The following is a 22,739-nucleotide window of genomic DNA, read 5'->3' on the forward strand; positions in this document are numbered from 1 at the left end:
ATGGTATTGGGGGCAGAGTACTGACATGGATTGAAAACTGGCTGGCTGACAGGAAACAAAGAGTAGTGATTAACAGGTCCCTTTCAGAATGGCAGGCTGTGACCAGTGGGGTACTGCAAGGTTCGATGCTGGGACCACAGCTGTTTACAATATACATTAATGATTTAGTCAGGGGTGTCAAACTCATTTTAGGTCACGGGCCGGATTGAGCAAAATGCAGCTTCATGCTAGTCGGACACGTGCGAACGCAACTTTCGTTGCCTCCGTTTTTTCAGCCTGCTCTCATGTGTCTCAGTCTCTGCTATAACTACAAAGTGTTTCACTTTACAAATTCCGTTTCTTATGAAGAAGACTGCCGAATAAACACTAAAAACCCTGAAAACCTGGTACGAGAATAAACTCAGCATTAGCCATATCATACGCCATAGGCGCTTCGATTACTGGGGCCAGCTTTAATAGTAATTAGATATTATCTCGTGGGCCAAAGATAATTCCACCGCGGGCCGTATTTATCTTTGTGGGCAAATGTATGGCAGATGCAGTTTAATGTGGATAAATGTGAGGTTATCCACTTTGGTGGCAAGAACAGGAAGGCAGATTACTATCTAAATGGAGTCAAGTTAGGAAAAGGGAAGTACAACGAGATCTAGGTGTTCTTGTACATCAGCCAATGAAAGCAAGCATGCAGGTACAGCAGGTAGTGAAGAAAGCTAATGGCATGCTGGCCTTTATAACAAGAGGAATTGAGTATACGAGTAAAGAGGTCCTTCTGCAGCTGTACAGGGCCCTGGTGAGACCCCACCTGGAGTTCTGTGTGCAGTTTTGGTCTCCAAATTTGAGGAAGGACATTCTTGCTATTGAGGGAGTGCAGCGTAGGTTCACAAGGTTAATTCCCGGAATGGCGGGACTGTCATATGTTGAAAGATTGGAGCGACTGGGCTTGTATACACTGGAATTTAGAAGGATGAAAGGGGATCTGATTGAAACATATAAGATTATTAAGGGATTGGACTCACTGGAGGCAGGAAGCATGTTCCTGCTGATGGGCGAGTCCAGAACTAGAGGCCACAGTTTAAGAATAAGGGGTAGGCCATTCAGAACAGAGATGCGGAAAAACTTTTTCACCCAGAGAGTGGTGGATATGTGGAATGCTCTGCCCCAGAAGGCAGTGGAGGCCAAGTCTCTGGATGCATTCAAGAGAGAGTTAGATAGAGTTCTTATAGATAGCAGGGTCAAGGGATATGGGGAGAGGGCAGGAACAGGGTACTGATTGTGTATGATCGGCCATGATCACAGTGAATGGCGGTGCTGGCTAGAAGGGCCAAATGGCCTACTCCTGCACCTACTGTCTATCGTCTATTGTCTATTATTTACTGTTAACTACTGTAGAAAATTAGATTGGATTCCTATTTGGAAACTCCAACCAAAATATAGTATTCAATTTCATATAAATTTTATCTTTATGGGTATTAAATTGCACAGTGTAGCCAAAATTATCAGATAACTACAGGGTCTTTGGTTAAATGACATCTCCTTTGGCAATTCATAATGACCCATAAGCCTACTATCGTATCCTCAACCTACTATCCATGAATATATCATACTAAAATCAAAGTGTCAAAGCAACAATTTTCTGATAAGTACTTTATAAAAAATTGTTTTCAATTATCTTGAATTGATATCACAAATATAAATCATGACTTACCATGTGAAAATTAACCATGTCCAGAAGGCTCTCCGAAAACCTCATTAGACTGTTCTAATGGAAGCAAATAAAAAACCTAAATATGTCAGTTTTGCAAATGCAAGCTATTCAACATTCCTAAATCAAAAATTTATATTTTTAACTTGAAAAACAGAGTGACAACAAAATAAGGAAAACAATGGATATAAAAATCAAAGAAATAAACTGTATAAATGGTAAAATTGAAGGAGAAGTTAGAAACGAATAGATTGGAAATCCAGGTACAAGGTGGTGCAAGATGGAGAGTTTAAAGGGATGAAGAAAAAGAAGCAATAGTGATCAGTTGAAAGGAAAATGAGCAATTTAAACAGAAAGCAAGACACACTGAATTAAGATTGGGCACAACCAGGTAATTGGATTCAGCAGCAATCAATGAGTGAGACTTCAACTTTCTCCAGTTCAGACTTGAAACCACTCTGGCAAAATTTTGCACAAGCTAATTTTTGCAGAGTGAAGGAAGTTCTCAGGCAAAAGATCATTAAACTAGCCAGTTCTAGATTTCCAATACACAACTTAACAGAAATAAGATAAAGAAGGGATTAGAGGGGAAATTAAGACATAACATCTTTTCTGAATAATATCAAGTAGTTGAGAATCAGAAGTGAGCCAACAAACTAGGGGCACACTACAGATGACAGCTGAGAAAGATGAAGAACCTCTCAAGATCAACTTGTATATATGAAAAGATTAAAGATAACTGATATGGGAAATTGTCTCACTGCAAAAGATCATAATCTCATCTTCACAAAGTTTTTCACTGATTAAATTCAGTATTCATCCCATTCATCTCAAGTGCAACATCCCAATTCTCCACAAATAAAGCTGGACTTTCAGTTACAATAATAACCAATGCTTTTATACTGGCATCACAGAAAATTTCCTTTCTGGTGAATTAAGCTTTGATAATAATCCAAGCAAGTTTCTAACATTAAACTGCAAAGTTAAATGAATACACTTCTTATCAATAAACACCCATATACCCAAACCACATCTGCTTACACTGATGCACTCTGGTCACATTTCCTTTTGCTGGTTTTATTCTTCCATTAACTCTCAGACCACAGATTATCAAACACAATAATATACTGAAAACTCAGCAAGAAGCAATTTATACTTTAATTTACAATACATTTCAAAAAGTACTCAGTTACTGTTCTGAAATCTTTTTGACTTGCTTAAAGCAGCGTTCTTACTTCAATTACTTCATCCTTGGTGGAATGCTGGGCAAGCTCACGAATTCCATTTACAAACTGTTTGTTAGCATTGCAGAAGTTCTTTCCAGCATCTATCATTCCAATGCATAGTTTCACAACCTAGAGGGGAAAGGATATACCAAATGTTCACATACTCACTGCCTTTTATAATGAGACAAAATAAGAATTATTGTGGAAAAGACATTAAAGTCAATAGTTTTTTGCAATATGTTTAACATTTTCGAGTTTTCTGTGCCAATATTAATAATTAATAGTATTGCAATCACAACAAGATTCAGAATATTCAACTACATTATATCAATTCAAAAAAAAACAGGTGACTATTTTGAAAAGATAATGGAGTGAAACTGCAAAGGCTGTGGGACATGGGGATAATTGGAAGAGAGCACCTGCTTTCAACACTCTGCAACTTGGTAATGGCATGTTATTGTTGTGTGTACCAAGATAGAGAAAAATTTGTCTTGCATACTGTTCATAGAGATCAAACATGCATTGAGATTGTATAATGGGTAGAATAAAGGTAGAACAAACAATAACAATGCAGAATAAAGCAAAAAACTTACCAAAAAGTGCATTATATGCAAAGTGCAAGAACATAAGATAAATAGAGAAATCAAGAGTCTATCTTATCGTACAAGAGGTCTATTCAAGGTCTCATAACAGTGGGATTGAGCCTGGTGGTATGTGCTTTCAAGCTTTTGTATCTTTTGCCCAATGGAAGGGGAGAGAAAAGAGAATGCCTGGATGAGTGCAGACTTTGGTTATACTGACTGCTTTAGGGAGGGAATGAGAAGTATAGACAGAGTCTATCGAGGGGAGGCTAATTGGTTCCCATAAGGTACTAAGCTGTGTCTGCAACTCTCTGCGGTTACTTGTGACGACAGGCAGAGCAGCTGGCAAACCATGTATGGTATGTTATATATATATCTAAACAGAATGTTTCCTATGATGCATCAACTAAAAAAAATGGTACGGGTCAGTGGGAACAATGCCAAATTTCTTCAGTCTTCAAAGGAAGTAGAAGCAGTTGTGAGCTTTCCTGGCTATGACATTAGTGTTTGGACTAGGACAGATTATTGATGATGTTCATACCCAAGAACCTGCCCTTAACCCACTGAATGTCAACACAGTTGATGTAGACAGGAGCATGTGCACTGCCCATCTTTCTGTGACCTGTCGAATGGGGGTGGGAAATGGAAAAGGTTGAGGGGGAGAACAGGAATGGGTGGAATGCATGAGCAGGGTAGAGGATGAGAGCACAGAGTTATTGAATGTGAAAATTTTTGAATTGAGATTGATAAATGTTGTTAGCAATGGAGATTAAATGGTTTCCGAAACAAAGACAATTAACTATGAGCCATGATCAAACTGATCAATCCTCTGCTCAAATGGTTTTCTTCAATGCCATTTTTTCCAAATCATTCAGCTTTTTTTTTGAAGACCTAAAACATCAACAAGTAGGATGTTGTATTCCTTTTGAAACAAATTTTCTAATCATCAGTTGGTTGCAAAATTGGATGGCAAGGAATTATTGAAAAATAAATTTCAGTGAGACAAGCACTGAAAGCATCAGAAGATGGAACTAAAGCAAAGCAAGAAGGTGATAGCTCAATTAAATTAAAGATCCAAGCACAGGAAAGTGACCATATATAGAAATCTGAAGATCTCTCTTGGCTCTCTTTGTATCCAAAAAATTTCTGTTAGCTTTGAATATGCTCAGTGTTTGAAATTCTACACCCTCTGTTGATTAGATTTCCAAAAGATTTTCCTCCATCTGTAAAGAACTTTTTTTTCCATTTCAGTCCTCGAGCCTCTGCTTTCTCACACTCTCTGCCCAAAGGAAGTAGTTTCTTCTCATCCATCATGCAAATTCCTTTCCAACAAGGTCCTCTCTCCTTCATCTAAACTCAAATGAACATTTCACCTCCTAAGCCACTATCCAAGTGAATAAACACTACATTCCCTACAAGCGTACTCTTAGGTCTAAATGACACAATATAATCCACGTGTGGCTTCAGAAAAGCCATGTAATAGCGCACAAAACAGTTTCTCTTTAACCAGACTCATTGCAATAAAGTTCTGCTCTCCCACAAGTGCCACTTCCTCACTGCTTTGAAACAGAAAATAGGAAATCAAAACAATGGAGAACATGATCTTCTGGAACTAATGAATTTTTTTTAATTTTTGGAAATCAAAGTTCAAAGTACATTTATTATCAATGTATGTACACTATACACAACCTTGAGAATTGTCTCCTTACATGCAGCCACAAAGCAAAGAAACCCAATAGAAACCATTGAAAAAAAGAGACTGTCAAACACCCAATGTGCAAGAAAAGAAGATAAACATGACTTAATCTATTTTTCCTTTTCACTAGAAAATTTAAAGAGCTGTTCAAAATCACAGAATCTTAAAACAAATAGCACCATATAATGTCTTTGCTGAATATTTGCCAAAACAATCTAAGAATCAATCACGCTTGCCAACTGTACACTTGTACCTTCTTTTGTTGCAGAAGGGAGATAAATAAAATCTCCATTTCAACAGCTACCTATGGCAAATCATTCCATTTACCACAAGGTGAGATGAGCAGATTCTGCACAAATGGTTATTCAAATTCATGACCTTTCAATATGGACTAACAAAAATGGTCTCTTACTGCAGGGTGCAACTTCTGAAAATTTGAAGTGTTCTTTGAGACAACCTTTATAAAGCTATCAAAATGTCTTTCTACTTCTTCATTGATCAAGGAGTTAAATTCCAGCTATTTTTGGCATAATTAGTACTTAGTGTGAAGAATATTACAAAGCAAATTAAAGGCCAGTATTTGTTTAATTGCATTACAAATTCAAAAAAAGAGTCTCTGGCTGAAGTATATTTGAACTGTAGCAATTACAGCACCTGAAAAGTTTCTGAATTTGTATGCTTGTTAACATTAGTTTACTTTTTTCTAAATAATTGAAAGACTCATTTGGAACTTTGAGACAACTACACTTTTAGTACTTTTGTATTTTTTCCCCTGCAAGGAATCTGCAAGCAACTTTGCTCAATCCTATCCAGTAATTCAAACATTTAAATTACTCGTCAGCCATCAAGGTGACAAATGATCTATCAGAAATAAATGAAGTATAATGATACTCACTTTTTCAAGTTTTGACTCCAATTCAGTAAAATCTCCTTCAGCTTCTTCTATTGCAGCCCTATTGAGGATTAAAAAAATACAATTAACCTGCTGTAGTCCTTCCAATTCCCTTCTCAACAATTTTAATTACTAATCATCCTTTCAATTGTTGGTCTAACAGCAGTGCTAAACAGTGTGCTGGTATCAAACTACAAACTTCTGTAAATACAAGTCTAATCCCACAGATAACATTACTACAAGGTCATATAATTATTCAGATCATTATGTTAGTTATAAAGGGTGCAAAATAAAACATGCTCAGACAACATCAGTTGGTTAAACAGCAATAAATGTAAAAGGAACATGAAAATTATGATGTATTTGGACAAGGAGAACAAAATTAAGCTGCTCATTGTTATTAATCTAGAAAACAAACTTGGTAAAATCCTCTACCATAGGAGTCTTGCTTCTTATCAAGAACAAGAGAAAAATGTTAACTCAACATGTATTAACAATTGTGAGTCAATTTATATCCTTAGTTCAGCACTATAATAATCCAGTTGTCATACTGCTGTACGAGGTAAGAGTTGTGCATTGGCTTCATTCAGTTATTTGGTACCAATCCTGTATAAAACTGTATTCATTTTGAGTTTTTAATACACTCCCCTACCCTCATTTCCCTCTAGCTGGCTTCTGTCCAATTTCATTTACATTCTGCTGATTATAAGTTTATTAAAAGGGAGCAATTTACTTTGCAATATTAGATTGAGCTTTATAAAGTTACTAAGTGTTTGAAAAAGAGTTCATCTCAAAAACTTTCTAAATTGGCAGAGAAACTCACTACTGGAAGGAGTCCAGCTTTAAATATTAAAGGTTCAGCCCCTTTGCACTTAACATCCAGGACACTCCATAACTCTCGATCTTCTCAACAGCTTTCAATAACCTGGCCCTGATCGCCTCATTTGCCCCATGGGTGTCTAGTCCTTACATACTCCTGTTTCCCCATTCAGAAGGCCTTCTTTCTCAACAAAAGACCCGCCCAGTTCCTCTCCACCACCATCCTCCTCCATCTGGCAGAACCGGTTCTCACACTTAACAATTCTTCTTTCAGCTCCTCCCACTTCTTCCTAAACTCAAGGTGTAGCCATGGGCACCTGCACAGGCCTCAGCTTTGCCTGCCTTTACACTGGCTATGTAAGAACAGTCTATGTTCCCAGCCTTCACTGTACTGCTCCCCAACTCTTTCTGCACGACATTGACGACTTCATGCACCCATGCTGAGCTCATCAACTTTGCCTCCAAATTCCACCTTGCCCTTAAATTCACTTGGTTCATGACTGACATCTCTTCCTTCTTTCTTGATCTCTCTGTGCCCTCTCTGGAAACAAATTGTCTACCGATCTTTTATAATCATTCTAACTCCCAGAATTATCTTCACTGTAGTTCATCCCACGCTGTCTCCCGTAAAAATGTAATTCCCTTTTCTCAGTTCCTTTGTCTCCACATCAGTTCCCAGGATGAGACCCTCCTTTTCAGAACATCAGAGATGTCCTCCTCCTTCAAAGGATGGGTCTCCCTTCCTCCACCATTGGTGCTGCTCTCTCCTGCATTTCCCACACATCTGCCCTTACCCAATCTTCCCTCTGCCTTTACAGGGAAAGAGGTCCTCTCGTCCTCAGCTACTACCCCATGAGCCTCCTCATCCAACACATCATTCTCCACAACTTCTGCCATATTCAATGGGTTTCTGCCACCAAACACAACTTTACCTCCCTCCAATCTCCACAGGGATTGCTTCCTCTGTGATTCTCTCGTCCGTTCATCACTCGCCACCAATCTCTCTCTTGACACATCCCTGCATTCATGGAATCACTGCTGATCCAACATGTATCAAGTCCACTTTCCAGCATTTCCCCCTTAACCTTTGATTGTCACACTATAAAGAGAATCCCAGCCTTGAATATCCCCAAGAACTCTATCCCAACTGCTCTCTGAAAGGTATTCCAATGATTCACAACCCTCAGGAGAGAAATTCTTCTCGATTTTAAATAGGAACTCATTATACTCATCATCCCCACAGTAAAGACGTGAAGTACTGTTGGCAGCAGTGGCTTTAACAATCAAAGCTGTAAAAGCTCCAGAATTCCCTCCTTCTGCCTGTTTTTCTCTTTCAAACCCATCTCTAACTAAACCTGTAGTTATCTGCTGTTTTATTCCATCACATCCTCTGATGTCATGGTGTTCTGAAAACCTCCTGTGTGCCAAGAATCTTTATCTAATATAAAAGATGCTGGCGAGGAGAAAGGCGAGGAGATTATGTGCACCAGCTGCCCTCATTGGATGCAGTGATGACTGCTGTCTTGGGAACTACTGCTCAAGAAACATGGCAAGTTGCTAGAATGGATTCCGTCACATTCAAGATGGATCATGTGGTTTCTGAAATGCTGATGAAGCAATACAGTATGGAGTCAATGTTCTGGAATTAAGGACGTTCTGTCCCATTCTAGACTGATAGTGTTGGAGAGACATTACTGGGTTAAGAAAAGGGGAACCATCAGCCACACAAAATCCACACACAAAACACACTTCAGCATCAAAAGCAAGTATGTACCAGGTCCAGTTCAATTTCTGGTCAACAAGGAGGGATCTGGTGATGGCAGTTCTATTGGCTGTTGTCATGCGGAGAAGGCTCTCTCACTCTTTGGAACTGATTATCAAGTTACAGAAGTGCATGGTAAATGTTATTTGCTATTTATAAAATGAAGCCTGAACACTGTCCAAGACTTAACATTTTGCTATCTTTTCCTCCAGTATGGTGCAGTAGTGTACTAGGCAGCTGGTGCTTTGAGACCAAGGTTCAGTTCCTGCCGCTGTCTGTAGGGAGTTTGTATGTCTCCCTGTGAATGCATGCGTTTCCTCTGGGTGCTCTGGTTTCCTCACAAAGACATACAGATTAAGATTGGTAAATTGTAAGCATGCTATTCTGGCACCGGAAACACAGGTGACACCTGCCGGTTACCCCCTGCACATGTTTGGACTGTGCTGGTCGTTGACAAACTATGCATTTCATTGTATATTTCGATATATGTGTTTTAAATAAAGCTAATCTTTTAAAATCTTTAATCTCTTCTCATGCTGCTTATTTATTCCCCTTAGGAATATAATGTAGTCAACTTCACTATCTAAGGAATTGCAGCTGAACTGAACATCATGCAAACATATCAGTAAACAGTTCCATTTCCCATCTCATTGAAGGATAAAAACATCAGACAAATAAAGGTGGGGGATATGTATATACCTCATGTAATTACATCACGAGACAGAGATGACTGACCACCAATCTCGCTGCTGTGCTCTCAAAATAATTCCGGCCATTGTTGGGGGGAGGGGGGAATCATTTATCTTGGAGATTTTGGCCATCCTGACTACGAGGTTGTTACATGATCTTGGTAATATAGCATTTCAGTGTTCAAGCCAGGGTTTTAATGTCTACAGTGCAATGGTCCTATTAAAACCCGAATTAAGAATCAATGATCAATTATGGTAATAAAGGAACTCATGTTTCATTGGGAGTTATATTACACTTGAAAATATTTTATGGCAGCTACTTCTGTTGCTTTGTTAATAATAAGGAACAAAAGGATATGACAGCAATTGGCTAGATTGGAATCATTCTAGATTGTGAGAAAACTATGTCAATTTTTTTTATTATTGCTTCCAGTATCAGAATTATTTGGCTAGACTTCTTAGCTACTATTCACTTGCTTCTCAAATGAATCTTGATATCACGTGGAGTGAGTCAAGTTAGCTGAACTCGAGGTATTAGGCAGAACAGTCAGCACCTAGAGGTGAATAAACCGTCAACATTTGAGTGACTTGAGAAAAAAAAAATTGTCTACCCAACATTTCTAGCAGAGGCTGATTTTAAAGCAAATCAGTTTTACTCACTTCGTTCACTCCACTATCACGGAATGATGATCATTGAGCCAACTCCTGTAAAACTTGCTTGACTGCACTGCACCTTTCCTGCAGCACAACAAAGACTTGCATGGTCCAGTAGTTTGCTTAGTTCTGAGGTAGCTATTTCCACTATTTACCCAGCATTCAGATGTTTGACATACAAGATGTATTTGTTGCTTTGGTATATCAACTCAGCCTCAGCAGCCACATAGAAAGACACAACAGAACTACACAAATCTAAATGTCGTCACCCAATGGCAGGACTTTCATATGAAGAAAGACTGGATCGACTAGGCTTATACTCACTGGAATTTAGAAGATTGAGGGGGGATCTTATTCAAACGTATAAAATTCTAAAGGGATTGGACAGGCTAGATGCAGGAAAATTGTTTCTGATGTTGGGGAAGTCCAGAACGAGGGGTCACAGTTTAAGGATAAAGGGGAAGCCTTTTAGGACCGAGATGAGGAAAAACTTCTTCACACAGAGTGGTGAATCTGTGGAATTTTCTGCCACAGGAAACAGTTGAGGCCGGTTCATTGGCTATATTTAAGAGGAAGTTAGATACGGCCCTTGTGGCTAAAGGGATCAGGGGGTATGGAGAGAAAGCAGGTACAGGGTTCTGAGTTGGATGATCAGCCATGATCATACTGAATGGCGGTGCAGGCTCGAAGGGCCGAATGGCCTACTCCTGCTCCTATTTTCTATGTTTCTATGATACGATGGGCAACCAGTCATATATCATATTGTGGTGACCCACTTTCTGCGCAGCTGAACCGGCTCACAAAAAGCCAGCACGCCGGGGGGGGGGGGGGGGGGGGGAGAGATTTTGGTAATGCACCTCTGATGTCATTTCCGCCCGGAGAGGGCGGGCGCTAGGGATTAAATGCCAGCACCACAAAGTTTGAATAAACTAGTCTCGAAACAACTTACCGACTGCATGTCGTCTCTAGCTCTGTATGTAGTACATCGATACAATTATCAACTTTTTAAAATATACATTTCATTGTTTTGTTTGTAGTAAACTTTAAAGCAGGCTTGGTTACCCAAGCATTTAGAGATGAGAATTAATTTATTTACATGTAAATAAATCTTGTTCTGCAATATACACAAAACTGAGAATTATCACGCTATTAAGTCTTTATTGGTTGCAATATTCAAGTTGCTGAAGAGACACTCAGTAAATGTGCACTATTTTGGCCCATGCAAAACTGAAGAGACTGGTATTTCCTACTTTTTCATCAATTGTAACAGGAATATTAATCAGTTAATACCAAACCACCAAGAACTTCTGCACAATAGAATGACTGAGACAAGTACAAATTGATGGTGACATCAGGCTGTGGCTAACAACTTAACAGTATCCTCAAAAACAAAGAACACATTTTTCAGAGCTAGAATAAAATAGCAGTATTGATGATCTTATAAAAATGGGTTATATGCAATAGAATGTCATGCACTGGATAGAACAGATTAAATACATTTCTATTTTTAAAAATGTGATAATGTCACATATAAAAGGAGCTCTCAAGATCTTTTAACTTTGTCTACTTCACTTTTCCTCTTAAACTTTCATTTTTGTTTGGCAATTTACCACAATTTTCTTCCATTTGGGTTGCACATGCCAAAAAAATTTCCAACAAACATTAGAGCTTGTATCTGTTTCAGCTGTGAATTCAATTAATTATACTTGCATGTTTGGCTGGGGTAGCCTTCTGGTCCTATCTCATCATGCAAGCTTCATAACACAACCCTGATGCAGACAACTGTACAAACTCAAAGCCGATCATAAATTTAATCTTATTTTCTTCCAAATGACTGAAACATAAATGACCTAGAGTAAAATGGGATAACTGAACGAATTTGGATACTGCAAAACAAGATTTCTGGCATAAACATCACGAAATAAATTATAATTAGGGCATGTGAAATCAGACTGTTTAACCATGTAGTAACATCACTATAAAATCTGTTTAGCATTTTTTTAAAAAAACAAAAAATGTATTCAGAGTCAATGTCAGTGTTTATCAAGAGTGATTATCAACTTTTCATGCAATTTCCATGAATTTTGCTATTGGTATATTTCAATACTAATGGTATAATGACATAACTATTTGTGAATATGAAAACACAATAGCAAAGAACTTAAAAGTTATCAGGGTCACTATCTTCAAATAGAGATGCAAGAGATTGCAGATGCTGTATTCTGGAGGAACTGTACCTGTGGAAGCAAAAGGATGATCAAGGTATGGAGTCAAAACTCTACATCAGTTTCTCCAAAAGTCTGTGCCTAGCACATATTCTTCAGTTGCAAGAGGACCAACTTTAGACAAGGTTGAAAATCAATGATTCCACTGGAACATTCAAAGATTAGGTTGTTATCCTCTACGAACTATGATATCAATGATAATGTTCCTGAACCAAAACAGATATCCTTGTATTTATGGATCAATGATGGTGCAGAATGATCATGACATTTTGCAGGCACTGTACCTCAAAAGTAAATAATTAAATAAAGAGCTCTATGTGATATGACATGGAGTGAACAGTACCTGTAACACACTGCCAAGGATGGTGATAAAGGCAAATATGATAGGGGCATTCAAGATAGACATAAATCTGAAGGGAAATGGAAAGATATGGACATTGTGTAGGAAGAAGGGATTAGTTTAGTTGGGCATTTGATTACTCATTTATTTCATTAGTTTGGCACCACAGTGCAGGCCTGTTCTTGTGCTGTATTGTTCTGTTGAATGACACAACATAAGTGAAAATACTAGCATTCAAAAACACAATGCCAACAAAAGCAGTGATGACACCCTACTTTAGTAAAACCGCAGTGCACAAAAATAACACCTCACACAAACTGAGCTGAAAAATGTGAGAAAAATATGAACCTCCACTTGAAAAGTGTAAATTAATATGGTTTCTGAGGTCCACAATGTAGCACTGGTCAAAGACAACAGCTATATCCAATCAAAACGCATAAAATGCTGGAGGAACTCAGCAGGCCAGGCAGCATCTACAGAAAAGAGTTTAGTCGACATTCGGGCCAAAACCCTTCATCAGGACAGGAAGAAAAAGATGAGAAGTCAGAGTTATATCCAACACTGCTTTGTATGTTGGACTATCACAAAAGTCCAAACATAGTAACATCACTCAGATACAGAAAAATATGAATTGCTTAATAATTCAAAACTTTGTCCTGCCTTCCCATTATAACTATATTATGCTGCTAAGAGTTGAGAACAAACTTGAATTGGGAGAGCGAGGAGCTGTTGACTTGTGGGAACGATGGGTCTTAACTTTTGTGAACAAAGCAAAGAAAGGCAGTTTTCTACACTGCAAGTAAGATTTTGCATTCTGGACCCTTGATTGTGGTTGCATCACAACCTAGTTTCATGAATACTATTCTGGTCAGTAAGTGGTTTCACAGGAGTGAGAGTGAGACACAATTTTGGACTCCTACTAGTACTGGAGGTTGAGAATGCAGATTAGTGTCAATAAACTCAACAAATACCAAACATAATGCTGATCCCCTGTATGATCCCATTAATTTAGACTGAATACATTTACATTTTGTTTGCTTCTCACTTTTTCATCAAATGAGCATACTACGAAACTAGCAAAATACACAATGAAACATCTGAAAGTACTGGATACTGCAAAGGCTATGAGCCCAGACAAAATCTCAATAGTCCTAAAGACTTGTGCTCCAGAACTTGTAGCACCACTAGCCAAACTGTTCCAGTACAGTTACAACACCAGCATCTACTCAGCAATGTGGAAAATTGCCTAAATATGTCCTGAACACAAGCAGGACAAGTCCAACCCAGGCAGTTACCGCCCAATCAGCCTAGTTACGGATGGGGTCACCGACAGTGCTATCATGCAGACCTACTCAGCAATAACCTGTTCATGGATGCCCAGTTTAGGTTCCATCAAGGCCGCTCAGCTCCTGACCTCATCACCTCCTTGGTCCAAACATAGACCAAAGAACTAAATACCAGAGGTGTGGCGAGAGTGATAACCCTCAACATCAAGCAGCACTTAACCGAGTATGGCATCAAGGTACCCTAGCGAAAATGCAGTCAATGGGAATTAGGGGGGAAACACTCCAATGCTTGGAATCAACTCCTCTGTGCCTACTTCCAAGCACCTTAAAACTATGCTGTCTCATGTTAGCCATTTCAGCCCTGGGGAAAGCCATCGACTATCCACGCGATCAATGCCTCTCGTCATCTTGTACACCTCTATCAGGTCACCTCTCATCCTCCATCGCTCCAAGGAGAAGAGGCCGAGTTCATTCAACCTGTTCTCATAAGGCATGCTCCCCAATCCAAGCAACATCCTTGTAAATCTCCTCTGCACCCTATGGTTTCCACATCCTTCCTCTGGTGAGGCAACCAGAATTGAGATCAGAGCTCCAAGTGGGGTCTGACCAGGGTCCTATATAGCTGCAACATTACCTCTCGGCTCTTAAACTCAATCCCACGATTGAAGGCCAATGCACCATATGCCTTCTTAACCACAGAGCTTTCAATGTCCCCAAGATCTCTCTGATCCTCCACACTGCCAAGAGTCTTACCATTAATACTATATTCTGCCATCATATTTTACCGACCAAAATGAACCACCACACACTTACCTGGGTTGAACTCCATCTGCCACTTCTCAACCCAGTTTTCCATCCTAACAATGTCCCGTTGTAACCTCTGACAGCCCTCCACACTATCCACAGCACCCCCAACCTTTGTGTCATCAGCAAATTTACTAACCCATTCCTCCACTTCCTCATCCAGGTCATTTATAAAAATTACAAAGAGTAGGTCCTAGAACAGACCCCTGAGGCACACCACTGGTCACCGGTCTCCATGCAGAACATGACCCATCTGCAACCACTTTTTGCCTTCTGTGGGCAAACCAATTTTGGATCCACAAAGCAATGTCCCCTTGTATTCCATGCCTCCTTACTTTCTCAATAAGCCTTGCATGGGATACCTTATCAAATGCCTTGCTAAAATCTATATACACTACATCTATGGCTCTACCTTCATCAATGTGTTTATTCACATCCTCAAAAAATTCAATCAGGCTCGTAAGGCACGACCTGCCTTTAACAAAGCCATGCTAACTATTCCTGATCATATTATACCTCTCCAAATGTTCATAAATCCTGCCTCTCAGGATCTTCTCCATCAACTTACCAACCACTGAAGTAAGACTCACTGGTCTATCATTTCCAGGGCTATCCCTACTCCCCTTTCTTGAATAAAGGAACAACATCCGCATTCCTCCAATCCTTGGGAACCTCTCCCGCCCTCATTGATGATGCAAAGACAATCACCAGAGGCTCAGCAATCTCCTCCCTCACTTCCCACAGTAGCCTGGGATACCATCCTGTCAGGTCCCAGTGATTTATCCAACTTGATGCTTTCCAAAAGCTCCAGCACATCCCTACGAGCACCAGGATCCTTTTCTGTAGTGAATACTGAAACAAAGTATTCATTAAGTACCTCCATTATTTCCTCTAGATCCATACACACTTTTCCACTGTCACACTTGATAGGTCCTATTCTCTCACGTCTTATCCTCTTGCTCTTCACATACTTGTAGAATGCCTTGGGGTTTTCTTTAATCCTATCCGCCAATACCTTCTCATGGCCCCTTCTGGCTCTCCTAATTTCCTTCTTAAGCTCCTTCCTGCCAGCCTTATAATCTTCTAGATTCCTATCATTACCTAGTTTTTTTGAACCTCTCGTAAGCTCTTCTCTCCTTCTTGACTAGATCTACAACAGCCTTTGTACACCACGGATCTTGTACCTTACCTTTCCATGTCTCATTGGAACGTATCTACTCAGAACCCCATGCAAATATCCCGTGAACATTTGCCACATTTCTTCCCTATGTTTCCAATTTATGCTTCCAAGTTCCTGCCTGATAGCCTCATAGGCAAAGCGTGCACATGCCCAGCTAATCCACAATCACAGTCACAGGACAGCAGTGACATGCGGCGCATGTGGAAGTGCATCCAGGACATCACCAATTACAAGACAAGATCACCTGACTGTGCAGGTGATACCTCCCTCTCAAATGCGCTGAATAACTTCTACGCTTGGTTTGAGGAGGAAAATGATGTGGCGGCGAGTAAGTCCACCCCTCCTACAAATAACCAGGTGCTGTGTCTCTCTGTGGCCGACGTGAGAAGAACCCTGTGCAGGGTCAACCCACGGAAGGCTGCTGGACCAGACAATATCCCCAGTAGAGTGCTCATAGGATGTGCAGACCAGCTAGCAGATGTTCTCACTGACATCTTCAACATCTCCCTGAGCAGCGCCACCATTCCAACGTACTTCAAGGCCACCACCATCGTCCTCGTGCCGAAGAAGTCTTCAGTGTCCTGCCTAAATGACTACCGTCCCATTGCACTTACATTCATCATCATGAAATGTTGAGAGGCTCGTCATGAGGCATTATCAAGATCCTGCTGCCCCCATCACTGGACCCCCTGCAGTTTGCGTACCGTCCCAACCGCTCAACAGATGATGCCATTGCCACCACCCTCCATCTGGCCCTAACCCACCTGGACAAAAAAGACACGTACGTTCAGATGCTGTTCACAGACTTTAGTTCAGCATTCAACACAATCATCCCTCAGAAACTGATTGGAAAGCTGAGACTACTGGGCCTGAGCACCTCCCTCTGCAACTGGATCCTAGACTTCCTGACTGGGAGACCTCATTCAGTCCGGATCAGGAGCAGTATCTCCAACACCATCACACTGAGCACGGGGGCTCCCCAGGGTTGCGTGCTCAGTCCACTGCTGTTCACTCTGCTGACTCATGACTGTGCTGCAACACACAGCTCGAACCATATCATCAAGTTCGCCGATGACACGACCGTGGTGGGTCTCATCAGCAAGAACGACGAGTCAGCTTACAGAGAGGAGGTGCAGCGGCTAACGGACTGGTGCAGAGCCAACAACCTGTCTCAATGTGAACAAAACAAAAGAGATGGTTGTTGACTTCAGGAGGGCACGGAGCGACCACTCCCCGCTGAACATCGACGGCTCCTCGGTAGAGATCGTAAACAGCACCAGATTTCTTGGTGTTCACCAGACAGATAATCTCACCTGGTCCCTCAACACCAGCTCCATAGCAAAGAAAGCCCAGCCGCATCTCTACTTTTTGCGAAGGCTGAGGAAAGTCCATCTCCCATCCCCCATCCTCATCTCATTCTACAGGGGTTGTATTGAGAGCATCCTGAGCAGCTGCATCACTGCCTGGTTCGGAAATTGCACCATCTCGGATCTCAAGACCCTGCAGCGGATAGTGAGGTCAGCTGAGAAGATCATCTCTCCCGCCATCACAGATATTTACACTACACGCTGCATCCGCAAAGGAAACAGCATTATGAAGGACCCTATGCACCCCTCATACAATCTCTTCTCCCTCCTGCCGTCTGGGAAAAGGCTCCGAAGCATTCAGGCTCTCACGACCAGACTATGTAACAGTTTCTTCCCCCAAGCTATCAGACTCCTCAATACCCGAAGCCTGCACTGACACCTTGCCCTACAGTCCTGTTCATTATTTATTGTAATGTCTGCACTGTTTGTGTGCACTTTATGCAGTCCAGTGTGGGTCTGTTGTCTAGTGTAGCTTTCTCTGTGTTGTTGTTTGTTTTTTTTTTATTACATAGTTCAGTCTAGTTTTTTGTACTGTGTCATGTAACACCATGGTCCTGAAAAACGTCTCATTTTTACTATGCACTGTACCAGTCGAAATGACAATAAAAGTTGACTTGACTTGACATTTCCCCTTACTTCAATTAAACTTTTCCCTAACTTGTCTGTTCCTATTCCTCTCCAATGCTATGGTAAAAGAGATAGAATTGTGATCACTATCTCCAAAATGCTCTCCCACTGAGAGACCTGACACCTGACCAGGTTCATTTCCCAATACCAGATCAAGTACCACATCTACTCTTGTAGGCTTATCTATATACTGTGTCAAGAAACCTTCCTGAACACACCTAACAAACTCTACCCCATCCAAACCCCTCATTCTAGGGAGATGCCAATCAATAGTTGGGAAATTTAAATCTCCCAACACAACAACCCTGTTATTATTACTCCTTTCCAGAAACTGTCTCCCTTTCTGCTCATCAATGTCCCTGTCACTATTGGGTGGTTTATAAAAAACACCCAATAGAGTTATTGACCCCTTCCTATTCCTAACTTCCACCCACAGAGACTCCATAGACAACCCCTCCATGACTTCCTCCTTTTCTGTAGCCATGATACTATCTCTGATCAACAGTGCCACACCCTCACCTCTTTTGCCTCCCTCCTTATCCCTTCTGAAACATCTCAAGCCTGGCACTTGAAGCCATTTCTGCCCCTGCACCATCCAAGGCTCTGTAATGGCCACCACATCATAGCTCCAAGTGCTAATCCATGCAACTCTTGCAATTCCTGACACTACTAACCATTGCCATGGACTTTCCTACCAAAATGACTTTTTCTTAAAAGTCAAGACTTCCATACAGCAGAGTTTGACCCAATGAGAATGGTAGAATAGCCAGGGGACAATGTCAAGCTCTGATGCTGGCCCCTGTAACTGCACACACTTGGGCCAATGAAAACATCCCTGTCTATCATGTGCAAAGTCTTTGCCCTTACCACCATCAGCTCCAACAATAAAAACTCTTTTCCAGTTCAAACAGCCTCCAAAAAGAACACAAAGACATCAAAAGTATTGACTTGAACTTGCACCACTGCTCTTTCATCATTGCAAATCTGAAACATCGGAACTCCCTACCCAAAGGCACCTTTGTCACCCAAATTATAGAAGATTATAAAGGTAGCTCAGCATTACTTAAGGCAATTATAACTGGATAAATTCCAGCTTTTCCTTTAATGCCCACATTCCAAAAGTAACGAAAATCCAATTTACTTTTCTGAATTCTATACTTACACTTGGAATTTTACCTTCCAACATTTTTCTTTGAATGACATTAACATTAGGTCAGAAAAAAGCTCAAGAAACATCAACGCAGATATTACATTATGCTTCACTCAGAATGTTGTCGAGGGCCCCAAATTATGATTTACCCCACAACTTCCTCGTATTGGTGCAATGAGAAACAGCCTAATAGCATCACATCTGCACCTTCGTTATGGTCTGCCTGGAGATAACCTTGATTTTAATTCCACATTGAATTAACCTATTAATTTTGTTAATAATGCAGATAAACCTCATCTTCAAAAATGGTGGCACATTATAAAATGAAAGTAAAACTTGCTGACTGAATTATTCAAACTCAACCTATTAGGTGGTGAAAAGCTACACTAAGATTTGCAAATTTGAAACAATCTGAAAAAGCAACATATACAGAGTAAAGGATGAATGTGTCAGGTGGATGGGCAGCATGGTAACGTGGTGACTAACACAACACTTTACAGTACCAGCGATGCAGGTTCAATTCCCACCACTGTGTGAGGAGTTTGTACGTTCTCCCCATGATCGCTTGCATTTCCTCTGAGTGTTCTGATTTCCTCCCACAGTCCAAAGACCTTCTAATTGGTAGGTTAGTTGATCATTGTAAATTGTTCCATGATTAAGCTAGGGATAAATCGCGGGTTGCTGGGTGGCGCTCTATCTCAATAAATAATAAAAAATAAAAAATAATGGCCTTTCTTTCACATTGCAAAAACTAATCTAGTGAAAAGATATTCTAATTGTGCAAAAAACATTGTTTGCATTGAAAATGCAATGTTTAGGAGTTTAGATCTGAAACTGACCCAATACAAAAAGAACTCAATTATGTTCAGCCTGAGATACAATGCCCTAACTGTCCTGATGAAGGGTCTTGGCCTGAAACATCCACAGTTTATTCCTCTTCAGAGATGCTGCCTGACAGTTGAATTCCTCCAGCATTTTGTTTGTTGCTCTAAATTTCCAGAGTGTGCAGAATCTCATGTTTATGACTAACTACCAAAGGTTTTACTGAATTTTCAAACAACATTCCCTAATTGTTGTAGTCACCTTTTTGTGTATTTTCATGCCAATGTCAATGACATTCAACTTTAACCAGCAAAAACATTCACACCGAGAAAGTATTTTTAGTTAATGAAACACCATACATTGATTAATACTCAGTTGATAGGAGAATGTAAAATATTTAAAAATGCAAAATGCAAGTTATCTGCACTGGTTTTTGTCAGCATTTGTGATTGAACAGTGTAAAGATGCATTGCAAACACAATTCTAGAAAGGTCTATGGATGATCAGAAATGGTGTGTGCTTGCTGATTCCTTAAAACTTTGTACATAACATGTCCCAGTGAACTTGTGCCAATAGAAACAAAAACGTTAATGGAAAAACAGTTCACAAGAGGTCATGTGATCTTAACATTTTCCAGATGGATTGGTCAGAAGTCATTCCATGCGAGTTCATAAAACATGTAATGTTCCATACTTATTGCTGAATGTGACAAAATGTTCTATTCCTTTGGGAACAAACAAAACAATTCTTATTTTCCTTTTGCTTAGGCCCTCTCGTTCACCTCTGTCATTTGTGAACCTATTGGTGTCGCTTTCTGTTAGTCTTATCAAATTCAAGGAGTTTCATCACCTTTGCTGCCATTTTGATCCTGTTATTTTCAGAATCAGATTTATTATCACTAACATAAGTTGTTTTGCAGCCACAGTACGAAGTAAACATGGTTTACCTCAGACTCTTTCCTTACTCTGTGCAGCTCCAGAAAAACTAAACACACTAAAGAAAGGATGTCATTGCACTGGAAAGTTTACAGAGGAGATTCAACAGATGTAGATTTTCATCACACAGAGCAAATAGATTTGTTGCCACTCCCCAGGTGGAGAAGGCTGAGAAGCAAACTATTTGAGATTACAAAATTATAAATAGGAGGGATTAAGTAGGGAGTGAGAAATCTTTCTCCTTAGCAGAAGTATTATAGCAAGAGGATGTAGATTTAAAAATGAGAGGCAAGAGGTGTCTGAAGAAAGAGTTCTTTCACCATAATGGAGGTTACTGAAATTTGGAACAATGACATCAAAAACATGTGCTGGAGGAACGCTGCAAATTGAACAGCATCAGCAAGAAGAATGGAATTGTCAAATGGTTTGGATCAAAAAACTGCTTCAGAACTGTTTGTTGCTCCAAATTTGAACATCTGCATCACATCTTCAAAGAACTTCAGCTGGTTCGTCAAACTTACCCCTTTATGAACCCAAATTGACTCCACTCAGCTGTTTTTCTTTGACACTATTCAGTATCAATTCCAACATTTTCTTTTTCCACTGACATTAAGCTGACAGGTTGATAGTTCTTTGATTTCACTCCCTCCTTTCTTAAACAATGCAGTTATATTTGCTGTCCTTCAATCAATAGGAAGAACTTCAGATTACAGGTTTTCCCCGCTATACAAAAGTGGAGCATTCCTATAAAACCCTTCGTAAGCCGAAATGGCGTAAAGTGAAGAAGCAATTATCATTAATTTATATGGGAAAAATTTTTGAGTGTTCCCAGACCCAAATAATAACCTACCAAATCATACCAAATAACACATAAAACCTAAATTAACACTAACATATAGTAAAAGCAGGAATGATGCCGACTAAGAGAGATCACTTTGCTACTGGCAGAACCAATAGTAACATCAGCAGCTTTCAAGATTCTTCTCTCTGCGTGCAAGTAGTACGAATGGTGAACGCAGGCAAGTTCAATGCCCGCACAATGTCTTTATTTCGTTCACCACGATCGAAATACTTAATTACACCCAGTTTTACGCTAAGCGTAACACCCTTGTGAGTTCTCTTAGGCTTTTCTGATACCTTAGGACACAGCTTGCTAACGGATGCACAAAATACACCCAGATAAAGCACAGATGCTCACAGAGACAGTTCAAAGCTATGGCGGCTTGATGCTGAATGTAGTTCCCGAGGAAGGCGCTTGGCGGTACCACTCTCTCTGCTCGGGGTGCATGCTACCTGTATACAGTAATGGCTTGCTGCAAAACAAATGCTGAACGCTATTTTCGCTTTTCGTCTTTTTTCATAAAAGCAAAAATCCTCTTTGGGTCTCTTTCGGTTAGCAAAAACAGGTACCAATGTAGGTCTTTTGCAAAAGCGAAGTGGTGTAAAGCGAACTTTCGAAAAGCGGGGGATACCTATATACAGAACATTATATGATAACCATTACATCCACTATTACCAAAAGCACTTCTGTTTAAACTCTGGGATGTAGATCACCATGTACTTGGGATCTCAAACTTCCCAACAATTATTTTTTGGCTAGTACTTATCTCTCCAGTTCACTTCCACTAAATGATTTGGCACATTTTCAGTGTCTTCTTCTGTGAAGACAGTTACAAAGTAATTCTGCTGCGGTTTCCTTCCTCCCAAGTATAAACTCCACTGTATCAAAAAGCCCAGACTTGCTCCTGCTAGTCTTTTCCTTTTTGGGTACCTATAAAAGTTCCTGTTTTAATTTTTAGCTCAGAGTTAAAAATAAATTTATTATGTCACCAAATACTGCCCTGGCATTCATTTTCTTGCAGGCATTTACAATAGAACCAAATTAAAAGCTACAAATACAGACAAGCAACCAATGTTCAAAAGACAAAAAGACAAACAGTAAAAATACAAAAAAGACAGACAATAAATAAATAAAGCTGAGA

At 40.0% G+C, this 22,739-nt stretch overlaps 1 protein-coding gene across 3 annotated transcripts in view; it reads right to left on the minus strand.

The window, feature by feature from the left end:
• Positions 1-22,739, minus strand: part of LOC140725567 (arf-GAP with coiled-coil, ANK repeat and PH domain-containing protein 2-like) — a 128,932-nt gene that overhangs the window by 91,279 nt on the left and 14,914 nt on the right. For all 3 annotated transcript variants that reach the window (XM_073041184.1, XM_073041183.1, XM_073041182.1), the window contains exons 2-4: positions 6,101-6,158; positions 2,938-3,057; positions 1,706-1,759 (exon numbers count right to left, since the gene is read on the minus strand). In XM_073041184.1, coding sequence (XP_072897285.1) covers positions 1,706-1,759; positions 2,938-3,057; positions 6,101-6,158 — 232 coding nt within the window. The remainder of the gene's footprint in view (positions 1-1,705; positions 1,760-2,937; positions 3,058-6,100; positions 6,159-22,739) is intronic.

This window comes from Hemitrygon akajei, chromosome 3 (genome assembly GCF_048418815.1).
Source record: "Hemitrygon akajei chromosome 3, sHemAka1.3, whole genome shotgun sequence".
Taxonomy (NCBI): Eukaryota; Metazoa; Chordata; class Chondrichthyes; order Myliobatiformes; family Dasyatidae; genus Hemitrygon; species Hemitrygon akajei.